Consider the following 15,110-nt stretch of genomic DNA (forward strand, 5'->3'; position numbering starts at 1 on the left):
CCTGCAAATTACTCATACGAAGAGCAACATTTTCAAGCAGAAGGGGTGAGATTTCTCAAACAATAATATTAAGCTCATAAATCATAAATTACATTTAACAATATAAACATCTTATAATTTAACAATTATAATCAGATACATAGACATCATCATTTCATCTTAGCAATATATCATCATATAGCAGTCACAATCATCGTCACATGTCATCATACCAAAAGACATCACAAGGTAATTTGTAAAACATCACAACTTAACAACTTGACTTGACAATGCATCTAGACTCGACTATGCAACTCTTAACGTCTTAAACCATCTCGAATCATCATGAAATGCAAATGCATGTGGTACCATTCTAGGGCATAAGCCCTCATCGTCGTTGAGCAAAAGCTCCTAGGGCATGAGCCCTCGTCGTCGTTGAGCAAAAGCTCCAGGGCATGAGCCCTCATCTTTAAATGAGTATGCATGGACTCAACATCTTACGTCTTAGAAACTTCATGAACATCTTATAACTCCTTGACTTAGACTGACACTTACATCTTAAATAAGACTCAGCAGTATATGCAGCATATAAATAATTCATCTCATATCAGCATCATAATACAACAACATCAAATGATAATCAACAACATCTTAAACATCGCATCAACATAAACATCATAATTAACACATATAGTGCATAAATAACAATATCACATCTTTATATAACCCATGTTTAAATCAAACGTTTTTAAATAATACATATTTAAATCACACATCTTCAAATATCATATTTTTATATAACACATCTTTAAATCACACATCTTAACAAGTAAGAATTAACTAAAAGTACTTATCATTGAATAACTCATCATTAGTTATAGAAGTAAATATGAAAACCTTCTATTAAAATAAAATAAAGCCAATACAAATTATTTAATTATATTTAATAAAAACAAAATTATACGATTCATGGTCATATTTAGAAACATCATATATGCAATTAGCCATTTCATGAACAAGAGGATAAATCAAATTCAAATTAAAATAAATCATCATGGTAGTTGCCGATCCGTAGAATAAAACCAATGATGATTTTGATAAAACATTATTATATTATTTTCAAAGCATATTTTAAATTTATCCTTAGTTATAAAACAGTGACCTTTAGGTACAAAGTTGCAACAACTACAAGAGAATGATAGTAATGTGATAAAATCCTTTTCCCTGATTATGTCGCATTGTCTACAGAACTACATGAACTACACAGTACTAATTGTGAACCTATTAAAAACAAGGACAATTGCCATTATTATTAATAATAATCTTTCATGGAAACTATACACCGAAACCAAAAAGTGGCCCTTAAAATCCATTACAGAGGATCATGAACTAATTTTAAATGAAGACCAGAACAACGGAAAATAAAGACATGGATTAAGGAGGTCGAGGTTATAGCAAAATTGGTTAGAGCATACATAAGCATGACATTAATAGTAGATTGCAGAGACTAGTCTATACATATATCGCATGTATTAAAAGAAAATTCACAACCACAATTATTAGAATAAAATTCACAACAACAAATTAGAGCACAAATTTAACATCAATTCATCAAAAATCATGAAAATCAATAGAAAACAGAAACTCTTCACTACCCATACGTTCATGCAACCCTTACGGTGAATAGAGACTCCCCCCTTACAAACTCATCCTAAAGCATGTTAGATGCAATCTAATGATTCACAGACCTAATATTAGTGAAAGATAGTCTCACTCTTACCTTAACAATGGATGCAACCTCTTCTCTCTTCTCTTTGTCTTCTCTTCTCTTCTCTTCTCTCCTTGTTCTCCTCTTTTCCAAAAAGCGGTTTAACGTAAAAACTCTTTCTAACCTAAACTTCCTTATTTATAATACCAAATACTCTTCCTAAATCTGTCTAGGCCCAATAACTCTTTCTTCTTTCTATTCTAACCCCCAAATCTACTTACTCTAATAATTCTCATATTCTAATAAATAATAGAATAAAGCCACTTAATAAAATACCAACACCTCACATATTTAAAATAAATCACATAAATAGACTCTAACTTAATAAAAATAATTAAATATCAAAGTGGGCGTTACAAAATTCAACCTCTTGCACCGCGGCATCATTCAAGCAAATGAATCTTCTTGCGTGGCTGGATGCGGTCTTATCGAAACTGCCCAACATTTGTTCATTACGTGTGATTTTTTTGGTTCGTTATGGCGGCATGTCAGGTTATGGATTGGTATTACAGGTGTTGATCATAATGTTATAAGAGGGCACTTCACACAACTTACGAACTACTTAGGTGCCAGGAGAAGTTGTCGATCTTTTCTTCAACTCTTGTGGCTGTTGTGCGTGTGGCTCATATGGAAGGAACACAATAATAGAGTTTTGAATAATGTTTACTCCTCCATTACGGAGCTTACGGAAAAAGATAAATTTCACTCCTATTGGTGGTTAAAGGCGAATAATGCCTCTTTTGTTTATGGTTGCGACCAATGGCGATCCGACCCTTTGTTTTGTTTGGGTATTGGATGATGCTCATTTTGTAAATTCTGATAGACATCCTATTTCTTGAGCGTCCTCTTTAGTACACCTTGTGCTTCAGAGGCGCCTTTGTTATTATTAATATAATCCATTTTAGTTTCTTCAAAAAAAATAATGCACGTTCTTTAATCATACGATGGATTATAATGCACGTTCTTTAATCATACGACGAAGATAAAATTAATAAATAATTCAAAAAGGAATATTCTTAAATGGTTAGAATATAGTTTTATTTATGGTTTTGTTAACGAGTGCCCCTGGGGCACTCTTTAAGGATTCTAAAAGAAGAAAATATTTTATTAAAAAATCAAATATTTCGATTTCCGATGCATTGATTACACATATTTTTATGATAAGTTACTAGGCCTTAACTAGTGCCCCGGGGGCGGGACACTGGTTAACATTTCCCTTTTATTTATTATATATCAGTGCGTTTTTAGTTTTAGTTCATAACCCTTGTTTTTCCAACAGACTAGTATTTTCTTCTTTCAAAAAAATAAAAATAGACTAGTATTTTCTCAATATTATTATTGTAAGCTGAAGTGAAGTGTTTTATTCATTCACGTCAACAAATGTTCAATAAACGTTGACTAACAACAGATAAGTACGTCATCCCTTAAAAAAAAAAAAGATAAATACATCAGCATTGCCACAACAAGTATTTGGGTACCACTTGATCAAGAACATTATCCTATAATTCGCTGTTGTGCAATCACTTCTCAACTACCATATCGCCTTCGTCACATATTCCTGGAATTTTGTCAAACTCATGACCTTGTTTACCACTCTATCCCATTCATAGAAATGCCCTTGCCACAGTCTTACTTGTTTTACCTTTTCTTTTATGGCTAAAATTTAAGACGAGACTTACTTTTTTTACTTTTAACATCATCTCTTATTAATGTTATAGATAATGCACAACCCAATTGGGTTGGCTTGGTGATATTGGCTTGGGATCTAAGAGTGTGCTTCTCCTCGAGGTCTCAGGTTCGATCAATTCTCCCGGTGTCAATTTAGGTGGGCTAAGTTCTTCAAAAAAAATGTTATTGATAATGCGTACACACACAGAGGTGGTTTCAAGTTAACTTTTTTCTATCTCTACAAAAAATAGTTAACTTTTCCCTAGTCTCTTTAAAAAAGAATGATAATCACACCAAAAAATATTTGATTAATAAAAGCGTACACACACATAGGTGGTTTCAAGTTAACTTTTTTCTATCTCTAAAAAAAGTTAACTTTTCCCTAGTCTCTTTAATAAAGAATGATAATCACACCAAAAAGCATTTGATTAATAAAAATTTAATAATATCAAATTTATCCTTATTCGTATAAATTTATCAAATCCTTCACATCTCTCTCACAAACATTCCTATACATGTGATCTAGTTTGATGAAAAATTAAAGATTGAATCACTGGGTATTTAATAATATCAAATTTATCCTTATTCGTATAAATTTATCAAATCCTTCACATCTCTCTCACAAACATTCCTATACATGTGATCTAGTTTGATGAAAAATTAAAGATTGAATCACTGGGTATTTCATTAATACCCTATCACGTATTGTTAGTAAATTTATGCATTTTAAGACATTAATTTTCGTGCTTTTTTGCTTATTTTTGTATGTAAATTAAAGTGAACTGAGTTCACGTACATACATACATACATATATATACATATATATATATATATATATATATATTTATATATTGATGTCCAGGATTCGAATCTCAAACATTTCATATATATTATTATATATTATCCTTACCAACTGAGTTAAGTTGACAAGAACTTCACGTACATATGTTGTTTGCGGTTCTAATTTCATACTCACATCACATGGATTGAATTCACGTGTCTACATTATTAAAGTCTACGTACGTTTGAAAACTTAAAATTTACACAATGTTAGCTTGCACATGTTCACACAAACTGGGTTTGTGTATGCTTACATCTACAAATACATGCGAAAAATATTTGCTGTTGTTGTAGAATTTGATTTGATGACAACTTTTTCTATTTTCTATGTTTTAAACACTCTTCAGATTATGTAATCCGAAACGCGTCAAATCCTCCAAAGCATAAGTTTTAACATAGTCTAAACATCTTTCATATTATATAATTCGAATCAAGATGAATGCTAATAACGCTCACTTTTGAACATTATTTCTAGTACTTACTCTTTTATTGAATTAAATTCATGCATGTTCCACCATTTTGTGCGGGTTCTATTTCCAAAGTGTTGGCTCACAATGATTTAAATCAATAAAAGAGTGAGTAGTATAAAGAGTGTTCAAAAGAGAGTGTCAGTAGTACTACTCTTCGAACCAAATATGGGACATGTTTTCATATTATATAATCCAAAACAATCGAGATTTTGGACGATGACTTGTTCAACATGTCTTTGGACGGTCAGATAATTTTGGATGGTTAAATTATATAATCTACACGTTTTATTTAGCTGTATTGACAATAGATACAACTTCTTTCCTTCTTATATTTTCTTTTAGGAGCGGTTATGATGTCGTGATCACTATTCACCATTCATATTATTTCCAAAACCCATGTTTAGTTTTTGAGTTAAGATCATTTTCATTTATTAATTTTTTATTTTTCCATTTGGAGAGATAAACATACATAAAATTTTGAAAAATGTAAAAATTAATTAAAGATGGTAGGATCCACGACCTATTTTTTATGTGTATCTCTTTCTAAAATGGAGATGATCCTTACTCGCGATTTTTGTAAGGATGATACAATAGTTAATAAAGACATTTGGTCACCTATTTATGATTTTTAACGGATTCAAATTATATAACTCAAAGTATATTATATTATATTATATAATCTAAACCGAGATAATTTAAGAATTTTGGAGGGCATGTGAGAAATGAGTACGGGGAGGGAAAAAAATGACTATTACTTTTTCCACTCTATCCATTTCTCACGCGTCCTATTTGTTTCCAAAAATGTCTTTGATATTTTCAAATTTTAAAATCCGAACTGGTTTTTCCTTTGTTATAGGATGAAAAAATGAGTTTTTCATCAATTCGGATTTTATAATCCGAAAAAATTCAAAAATCTCAAAAAATAGGGCGTTCTATTTGATTTTTTCGGATTATAGAATCCGAATACCCTCTAAACACATTTTTTTATGGTGCTGATGCAGTTCAGATTACGTAATCCAAACTACACTAGCACCAATTCTAAACATGTTTGTAACATAGATAGTCATTTTAAGGACAATATTAATCCTCCTAACTCTCTTATTTGTGTTTTTATGATCAAAACTCCCATAGAAGGGACTTCTTTTGGGACTCCACCCCCCAAAATCCAAAATTCCATCGTTTAGACCCTTTTTTCATGGTGCTAATGTAGTTCGGATTACGTAATCCAAACTGCATTAACATTAATTCTGAACATGTTTGTAACATGTATAGTCATTTTAAGGACAATATTAATCTTCCTAACTCTGATCCTTGTGTCTTTATGATTTTATTTGACATGGATAAACCCTTTTTTTTTTTTGTTTTTAAAAGCAAAATTCAAAATTGTTGAAATGGAAGAGATTATGATTGCTGATTATACATAAGCATAGTTTGAATTATGAAATCCGAACTCGTTTGGATTATGAAGTCCTAATTGCAAAAGGTATTTTTGGAAATTTTACAGGGTGAGTGAGAGCGCCATCCATAGGGTGGGAAAAGTAAATCTAAAAAATAATCTAGAAAAGAAGAAGGAAGGTTTTGGTCCAGGCCCAGCCCATAGTAGTGACATGTACAAGTTACAAAGCAGTGACCGACCGGGATGATGTATAAATAAAGCATATTCACTCGCTCTTTTCCCTAATCATTCATTCTCCATTCTCACAGTGCGTGCTTCAGATATATAAAAACGAAAATTAAACACAAACATCATACATACCCTAATCTAATCTAGTCTTATACATCGAAATCATGGGACACGGTACATTCATTCATTCATCTTTCATTCTATTCCCAATCAATTCATCAAGATTAACAAACAAAATCTAAAATTTCAATTTCATATTTGCAGGTGCTGAAAAAGGAAGACCCTTCAAAAAGCTCAAAGCCGCTGCTAAATTCGTTAGTTTCTTCATAATCTATAATCGATTTCTATTCACTTCTTAATTCATTTTCGCGTTTCTCATATTATTTTCCACAGGAAGATTCCAAAAAAGGATTCGCCGATGATGATGATGATACTTATGGCGCCGATGATGCTTACGATGACGACGGTAATCTTAATTTTCAATTTATTATCTCATTAGGGTTTTTTTATTTGGGGATTAACTGTTTTTGTGTTATGTTAATCAGAAGGTAAAACAAAGGATTTTAGCAAATTAGAGTTGAAACCGGATCACACAAATCGTCCTCTTTGGGCTTGTGACAATGGCCGCATTTTCCTTGAGACTTTCTCACCTTTGTACAAACAAGCTTATGATTTTCTCATTGCCATCGCCGAGCCCGTTTGCAGGTACAAAAATTTGATTATTTTTATTTTGTCAGAAAGATATATCATGATTTGTGAAATTATAATGTTTGGTGATGAATGATAGGCCAGAGTCGATGCACGAATACAATCTTACACCGCATTCGCTGTATGCTGCGGTTTCGGTTGGTCTAGAAACTGAAACAATTATTGCAGTTTTGAATAAGTTGTCTAAGACCAAGCTTCCTAAAGAGATGATTAGGTTTATCCATGATTCTACTGCAAATTATGGGAAAGTTAAACTCGTTCTTAAGAAGAATCGTTACTATGTGGAATCTCCATTTCCAGAGGTGTGTAAATGATGTGAATAATTATCCTTCTTACTACTTTTACCAATCATTGCTGGTAAGATTTCATGTGGTTTTTGTAACAAATTTTGCAGGTATTGAAGACATTGCTCAGGGATGATGCTATATCGCGAGCAAGGATCACTTCTGAGGTTAGTGATCACATCCATTGTTTGTGGGGTAATTATTTAACATGTTTGAATAGCTTAGGTCGACTGTCTGTCTCTATACCCATGGTGATGAGTGGCTTCAGTGTATGATCCTTATTTATTCTTGGTGGGTTTGCCGTGCTACCTCTCTGTAATTTGTGATATTTTTTTCTTTCCAAAACACCTCTCCACACCCATCACTATTGGGCCTGTTTTGTGTATAATATGGTTGGGTGACCTGATGGATAGGTTTTCGTACTATCTTTGAATTTGTGTTAGATGTCACTCAATCCTACAAAACCAGCCTGTAAGAGTGGGTTAGACCCAATCCAAAAACCCAAGAGATTCCATGTTGTATTCGACTGGTTTCTCATAGGTTTTTTCCTTTACTGCTAACTTTTTTAGTGTGGTTGTGAATAGCATTTGCTTACACTACCATGAATATTGTAGTCGGTCTTGCAGTTTATACACCCTCTTGGGATTCCATCCCCTATACAATTGCAGTTTAGAATCCCTGTTGCTGTTTTTGTTTAGGGTACTCATGGAGATGGATTTACAATCAGCAAAGCACTAGGTGAGATTGAAGGCACTCATGACGAGTTGCTAAATCAAGCAGAAGTAGCGGCTGCTGCAGAAGAGAAAGAAGCTCATGCATTTGAAATTGATCCTGCTCAGGTAATCTAGATTTGAGCTTTTTTTTTTTTTTTTGCAGGATATTTCACTGTAATGCCGATAATCTCTTTGTTTTCCATTTAGTCGTATTATTATTATAAAGGCATAGACCACAAAATTAAATCAACAATCCATCATTTGTCATGAGAAAAATGATGTTTGATTGGGTCGTTCATGTCTCAGGAAAAGAAAATGGAAGAATCCAATGTATTGCATTTTAGAAAACAGATTTGAATAAATAGACTATGTAACATTCTTGTCTGGGATGAAGATCTATTGTTATTCCATGTGCTTTTTAAATGCAGATCGACAAGTTTGATTATTTAGAACACTTCTAGGATACATCCCTGTTTCAACTGTCATCTATGATATGTCACCAAAATGATAGCAATTCCTCTTCCCTTTTTTAAGAAAACAAATTCAGCAGTGCATGGATTGTATTGTAGAATTACCGAGTAATAGGAAAAACTACATCAGGGGGGTTCTTTAACTTAATTTAATGTTTCAAACAAGACCTTTGTTTACTTTTTTCGCGTCAAATTAGTCCTTTGTAATCTTTAAAAATGTTTATGCTTGATCCTACTTTCATTCTTAGTCCACTTTTGCTACCAATTTGTGAACATGATCATTGAATAATATACGACGAAGAATGTTTCATCACTCAGCACCAAAATTAGACTCTTGTTGGCAACAATGAGATATAAAACTAAACATGATGATGTTGATATTGATGAGTTGCATACTGTAATGGTCATTATGATGTAATTTAGATGTTATCTTGATGAATTGAAGATGTAATTTATCTTCTTAAATGGTTAAGTAAGACTTCTGGTGACATTCCTAGATGAAAAATGAAGTTTGGTCCAACATTGTTGACATTTTTTAACACAAAGGACCAACTTGACAAAAAGGATAAACGACCTTTTTGAAACTTTAAATAAAGTTAAAGGATTTCTGGTGTAGTTTTGCCTTAATAATATAGGGCCAAAATATTCCTTGAGTTTCACGACAAAAAACTTCTAAGAAGATTAAATTTATGCTGTGGGAAAATCTTACAAGAGTTTCAAAGAGTAGACCAGATTGTTATCAGAAATCACACTAGAGTAGTTGGAATTGTTTTATATCAAACTTCTCTATTAAAATTTGTGATTTGTGTACAGGTTGAAAATGTAAAGCAACGTTGTTTGCCAAATGCCTTAAATTATCCCATGTTGGAGGAGTATGACTTCAGAAATGATACAGTAAGTAATGACTTTATATACTCATGGTGTTGAAATCTTTGAGGATTATCTATACCTATGTATAAAGGGGATATTAACTTTTTGTGTAGATTTTTTCTTGCAATTTTACCATTCATTTCAATTATTTTATTTACAATTTTATCATTCTTTATCCAATTAAATGACTGATTTTTTGTTTTAAAATATCTATACCTATTTATAGTTTTTTTTTTTTTGAAAAAGCAAATATACCTATGAGTAATGCTAGCAACACTCTCTAATACTCACTCTTTTATTGGTTTAAATCATTGTGGGTCTGAAAAAAAAAAATCATTGTGGGTCTACACCTTGAAAATTGAACCCACACAAAATGGTGGGACATACAATGATTTAAACCAATAAGAGAGTGAGTGTTAGAGAGAGTGTTCAAAAGTGAGTGTTGCTAGCATTCCTCATATACCTATATATAAAGTTGATACCAAGTTTTGGTGTAGTTTTTTTCTTTCAATTGTATTCATTTAACTATTTTATTTTCAATTTTATTCTTATTTACCCAATCAAATAACATTATATATAGGCATATGAGGACAAAAAGAGTAACAGAGCTATTTTCAATTTTAAGGATGTTATTATCTTGCAAATTTATGGTAATGAAGTTTTAACTATTTCTCTGTTGCTCTTTTTTTTTTTCTTTTTCCTACAGGTGAACCCAGACCTCGAGATGGAACTAAAGCCCCAAGCACAACCACGGCCATATCAAGAGAAGAGCCTTAGTAAAATGTTTGGAAATGGTATGGCTGGCAGCTTTTGCAAGGGCATGTGTCACTGGCATTGCATTCTTACCTTGTTAAATTTGGAGAACCCGGCAAATTTTATTTTAAATTGATTGAATTTACTTCTTGTGTTTCAACTCCCATGTCAGTATTGTTCCAACAAAAAAAAAATCCTCTTAATTTGTTGTTGTTATAACTTTAGAACTTTATGTGCTAGTACGGCAAGTTATGTCTAAAATATTATGTTAACGGGGTTTGGATTAGCATAACTTAGTGCTGGTATAGTGAAGCTTTAAGCATTTCTTAATTACTTAAACAACAGTGGTGTATGTAAAAGCACATTGAAACATATATTACTTGTTCTAAGTGCACTTTTATCATCTGCCCCTTCAGGTAGAGCAAGATCCGGTATCATAGTTCTACCTTGTGGTGCCGGAAAGTCCCTAGTTGGTGTTTCAGCAGCTTCCCGGATAAAAAAGAGCTGTCTTTGTTTGGCAACAAATGCCGTCTCTGTAGATCAGTGGGCTTTTCAGTTTAAACTATGGTCAACTATCCGAGATGAACAAATATGTCGTTTCACATCTGACAGCAAAGAGAGATTCCGTGGTAACGCTGGAGTTGTTGTGACAACATATAATATGGTTGCTTTTGGGGGTAAACGGTCTGAAGAATCTGAGAAGATCATTGAAGAAATAAGAAACAGAGAATGGGGATTGCTGCTTATGGACGAGGTAATTGTTAAGATTTACGGTAATATTTATATCCTTCTTGCCTGAAATCTTCTTTCTGTTCTTATCCATCGTACATGGCATGATAAACAGGTGCACGTGGTTCCTGCCCATATGTTTCGAAAAGTCATTAGCATCACTAAATCTCACTGCAAACTTGGGCTCACAGGTATGCTGTTATGCACTGGTTTAATAACATCTTGACAATGACCAAAGCCTCTTCTGCTGAGTGAAATAATTGTTAAATTTGCAGCTACACTTGTGAGAGAGGATGAACGTATTACAGATCTGAACTTCCTAATTGGTCCCAAACTGTATGAGGCAAATTGGTTGGATCTTGTAAAAGGTGGATTTATTGCAAATGTACAGTGTGCTGAAGTATGGTGTCCAATGACAAAAGAATTTTTCGCTGAGTATCTAAAGAAAGAGAACTCCAAGAAGAGACAGGTGAAGCCTCTGGGAACTATGTAAATCTTTAGTTAAAATTATAAGGAGCAATTGTGGAATTTTGTCATTATTTTCCATATGATACATTGCAGTTTCTGTTTAGGTTGTCTTGATTATTAAAAGAACTGAAATATCATTATGAAAATTATTAATTGCTTGAAAAAAATTCCTAGTTCACTTGCTTGAATTCACTCATCTTCGTTGATGATCTTCACACATGCGCAAGGCTCTTTATGTGATGAGATGATCTTTACTTGCTTGATTTCACTCATCTTAATTGTTGATCATTACATGTGCAGGCCCTTTATGTGATGAATCCAAATAAATTCCGAGCATGTGAGTTTCTCATAAATTACCACGAAAGGGCACGTGGTGATAAAATTATAGTGTTTGCTGATAATCTTTTTGCTCTCACCGAGTATGCCATGAAACTCCGCAAACCAATGATATATGGTGCTACAAGGTGCTGTGGACATAAATTGACGTCTTTTGAAGCTGTGTTTTGGGGTTTTCTGTTTGCATGTTAAGTTCTGATATGCCTTATTTGCAGCCATGTTGAGAGGACAAAAATTCTACAGGCATTCAAAACCAGCAAAGACGTAAATACTGTTTTTCTTTCCAAGGTATCTGTTCCTGTTTTCTTTAGTTTTATTTTGAGGCTTATTTGCTTTACTTGTCAATTTTTCATGAATATGTTAAAGCACATACTGGTCTAGCATTTTGTTGAGGATAGATTATTTAAGTTAGAATGGGTATATCCTTACGAGTTTCATTAGGTTAGCTAATATTTTGTAATGTGTAGTATTTTTTATAGCTGTTTGCCTTAGTACTTCTTGTTAATACTATTGATATTGTGGGCTATTCCATGTTAACATCTTTTTTTTTTTATGAAAGAATGTAACAATTGATATCTGATTCTTTGCATCGTTTCTTTTATTCTCAGGTTGGTGACAACTCAATCGATATTCCTGAAGCAAATGTGATAATTCAGATCTCTTCACATGCTGGTTCAAGGCGTCAAGAAGCACAGCGTCTGGGTCGTATTCTTAGGGCAAAGGTCAGTTTCTAAAGTCTTCTCTGTGTTGTTATTATTTCCCTGTTGTATGTTATGGTAACTTGTTTTTATTTTATTAATTCTGAATTTATTGGTGTTCACCATACCCATCCTACATATTGAATACTAAATTTCATTTGTTTGCTGTGGAAAGTGGGAAGTTCTGCTGCATGATATTTATGTAGTCTACTTGTCTGTCAATAATGCCTTTTGCCAGTGGGCTCTCTTGCTGATTCAAATTCATGAATTAAATGGCAGGGAAAGCTTCAGGATAGGATGGCTGGTGGCAAAGAGGAGTACAATGCATTTTTTTATTCCCTTGTGTCGACCGATACCCAGGTACACATTTATTTCATGTCAGGCCATATATTATTGATTATTGGATCATGTTGTCACTTGAAAATAATACTTAAACTATCATTCAAGGAGTTTATGGTGTAATTTATTGTGCTGCTTTCGTTTACAGGAGATGTATTACTCAACTAAGAGGCAGCAATTTTTAATTGATCAGGGTTACAGCTTTAAGGTATTTTCTTTCAATTTTCGGCTCACTCCCTATTGCACTTGTGGTAATTTGCCTCAAGATTCACATGAATTTGTACATTTACTTTACTGTGGACCTGAAGTTGTCAATGTGTTATCTTGGGGCAAGAATGATTATTTGGGTGCGTTTGTTTTAATTTTTTTAGGGGAAAAAAAGCACTTTTGTCATTTTTTTTTTAGTGTTTGTTTAGGATTTTTAGAAAAATCATTTTATTAAAAAAAATCTATTTTGACTCAAATGAAAACTATTAGGATTAGCTTTTCCCAAAATCTATTTTTTTGAATTACAAGGAGGTAACATATGAACTAGTTAAAAATCATTTAAAAAAATAACACTTTTTGGGTAGTAAACAAACAAAATAGCTTCGGATACACATGAACTAGTTTAAAGTCATTTTAAAAAAAAATACTTTTTTCGGGTAGTAAACAAACACAAATAGCTTCGGTTTTTTTTTTTAAAAAAATTGCTAAAAAAAATCTCTTGATTTTTCTAACACAAAATCTATTTTTTTACGCTAAAACAAACGCACCCTTTGTCTAATTTAAAGTAAGTTGGACTAATCCTAGTGAAACAATTTCAATTAGTTATTGCTCTGCTGTGATGCCATAACCTACTTAAAAGAAGTTCCCTTCTTGAAATATACAAAGCAAGTTGTAACTTGTAAGCACCTGTGAATGAGTAAAAGCTTTTATTTGGTGTGGATGTTTACTATAACCAAGTTACTTGTTTGTTCGAATGAAGTACTCTAGGAAGACATTAGGTTTGTTGAAGGAAATGGAAGAACGAAAGCTAGCGAATGTATTTTATGTTCGCCAAATGAGATTGTAGGCTTAAAGGGATAGGTAGATAATATCTTCTGTCCAAGACCATGTTGTGAGGAATTTATGTTAGGAAAAAATAAGAAGAGGAATGGAAAGAATGCTGATGCGGCAGAGAGAGAAAGGGGCAGATTATCTGTGTACTGAATTCTGTTATATTGAGAATTTGAGACTGAGGGAGAGTGGGAGGGGGTATCTTGGAAATATCATTTTGGTGTTGGTTATGGGCAGAGAACATTGTTCTCTGTAGGAGCTCAGCTCTGGACAATTTGCCATTCAATCTTCATCCTTCTGTCTTTTAATTGCTACTGTGTCAATCCCGTGCCAAATATTGCATGAAGACAACTTATTTTTTATGCTCAATGTGGTCCCGATGCCATGCTTGAGAATTTGAAATTTTTGTTGGCCACCAAAACTATCTTGCCAAGGTCTCAATCTATACATGCTTATAGTTTTTTTATATGTAACAGGTAATTACAAGCTTGCCTCCATCTGATGAAGGATCCCGCTTGCACTATCATCATCTCGATGATCAACTGGCACTACTCGGAAAGGTTTCCATCTGTATCCCTGTTGAATTGGAATTGAGTTGTTGATTGAGAACTAACTGGCGTTTACCTATCAGGTATTGAATGCTGGTGATGATGCAGTTGGATTAGAGCAACTAGAAGATGATGCAGATGAAATAGCTCTTAAAAGTGCTCGTCGTTCTCAAGGATCGATGAGTGCAATGTCAGGTGCAAAAGGGATGGTTTATGTGGAGTACAGGTGTGATATCTTCTTTATTGCCTGATATGATCACGCCTGCCTTGTGCTGGTACATCTCAAGTTGCTGGGTTTCCTTTTTGAATTCTTAATGAAGAACTTGATGTGTTAACTATACAAACTATTAAATTCTTTGATGCTAATTGGTTTCTTCCCCTATGCAGTACTGGGCGTAACAAAGGCCAACAGATCAAGAGCAAGCCGAAAGATCCAGCAAAGAGACACCACTTATTTAGAAAACGATTTGGCTCAACATAAACCCTCGTGTGATTAAAAAGGAACCATGCGGTGGCGTCTGTATAATACACTGTATCTGTATGACAATAATCAAGAATGCAGGACTGAAATTAAAATCTTACACAACCTCAACATAAGTTACATAATTACATTAACTTATGGATTGTATCAGTCTTATACTCAAATATATCCTGGTGACCTCACCACACAGGGTTGATGTTTGATTTCTTTTTGTTTTTTCATATTTAGTCAAGTTCTATTGGTAATATCAAAGATATAAGACATTTTAGTTTCATGTAGCACCACGAATATACAGTACAAGAGAAAGATTGTTATGATGGTGCAAA

At 33.2% G+C, this 15,110-nt stretch overlaps 1 protein-coding gene across 2 annotated transcripts; it reads left to right on the top strand.

Moving 5' to 3' along the window:
• Window positions 1–6,404: 6,404 nt before the first annotated feature.
• On the top strand, window positions 6,405–15,110 carry LOC146934207 (general transcription and DNA repair factor IIH helicase/translocase subunit XPB1-like). Of its 2 annotated transcripts, none has more exons than XM_085706089.1 (20): window positions 6,405–6,523; window positions 6,614–6,663; window positions 6,743–6,815; window positions 6,895–7,054; window positions 7,137–7,359; window positions 7,452–7,508; window positions 8,040–8,180; window positions 9,338–9,418; window positions 10,101–10,188; window positions 10,564–10,901; window positions 10,992–11,067; window positions 11,152–11,345; window positions 11,645–11,808; window positions 11,896–11,968; window positions 12,289–12,402; window positions 12,658–12,738; window positions 12,866–12,925; window positions 14,232–14,315; window positions 14,387–14,578; window positions 14,691–15,110. In XM_085706089.1, exons 1-19 carry the CDS (start codon window positions 6,514–6,516, stop codon window positions 14,552–14,554), a joined length of 2,235 nt encoding a protein of 744 aa, XP_085562215.1. In that variant the 5' UTR covers window positions 6,405–6,513; the 3' UTR covers window positions 14,555–14,578; window positions 14,691–15,110. The 2 variants fall into 2 exon arrangements, with proteins under 2 accessions (XP_085562215.1, XP_085562214.1); XM_085706088.1 differs by having other exon boundaries at window positions 14,387–14,529.

Source organism: Medicago sativa, chromosome 4, assembly GCF_051527215.1.
Source record: "Medicago sativa cultivar Bolivia chromosome 4, Bolivia_mono, whole genome shotgun sequence".
In the NCBI taxonomy this organism is placed as follows: Eukaryota; Viridiplantae; Streptophyta; class Magnoliopsida; order Fabales; family Fabaceae; genus Medicago; species Medicago sativa.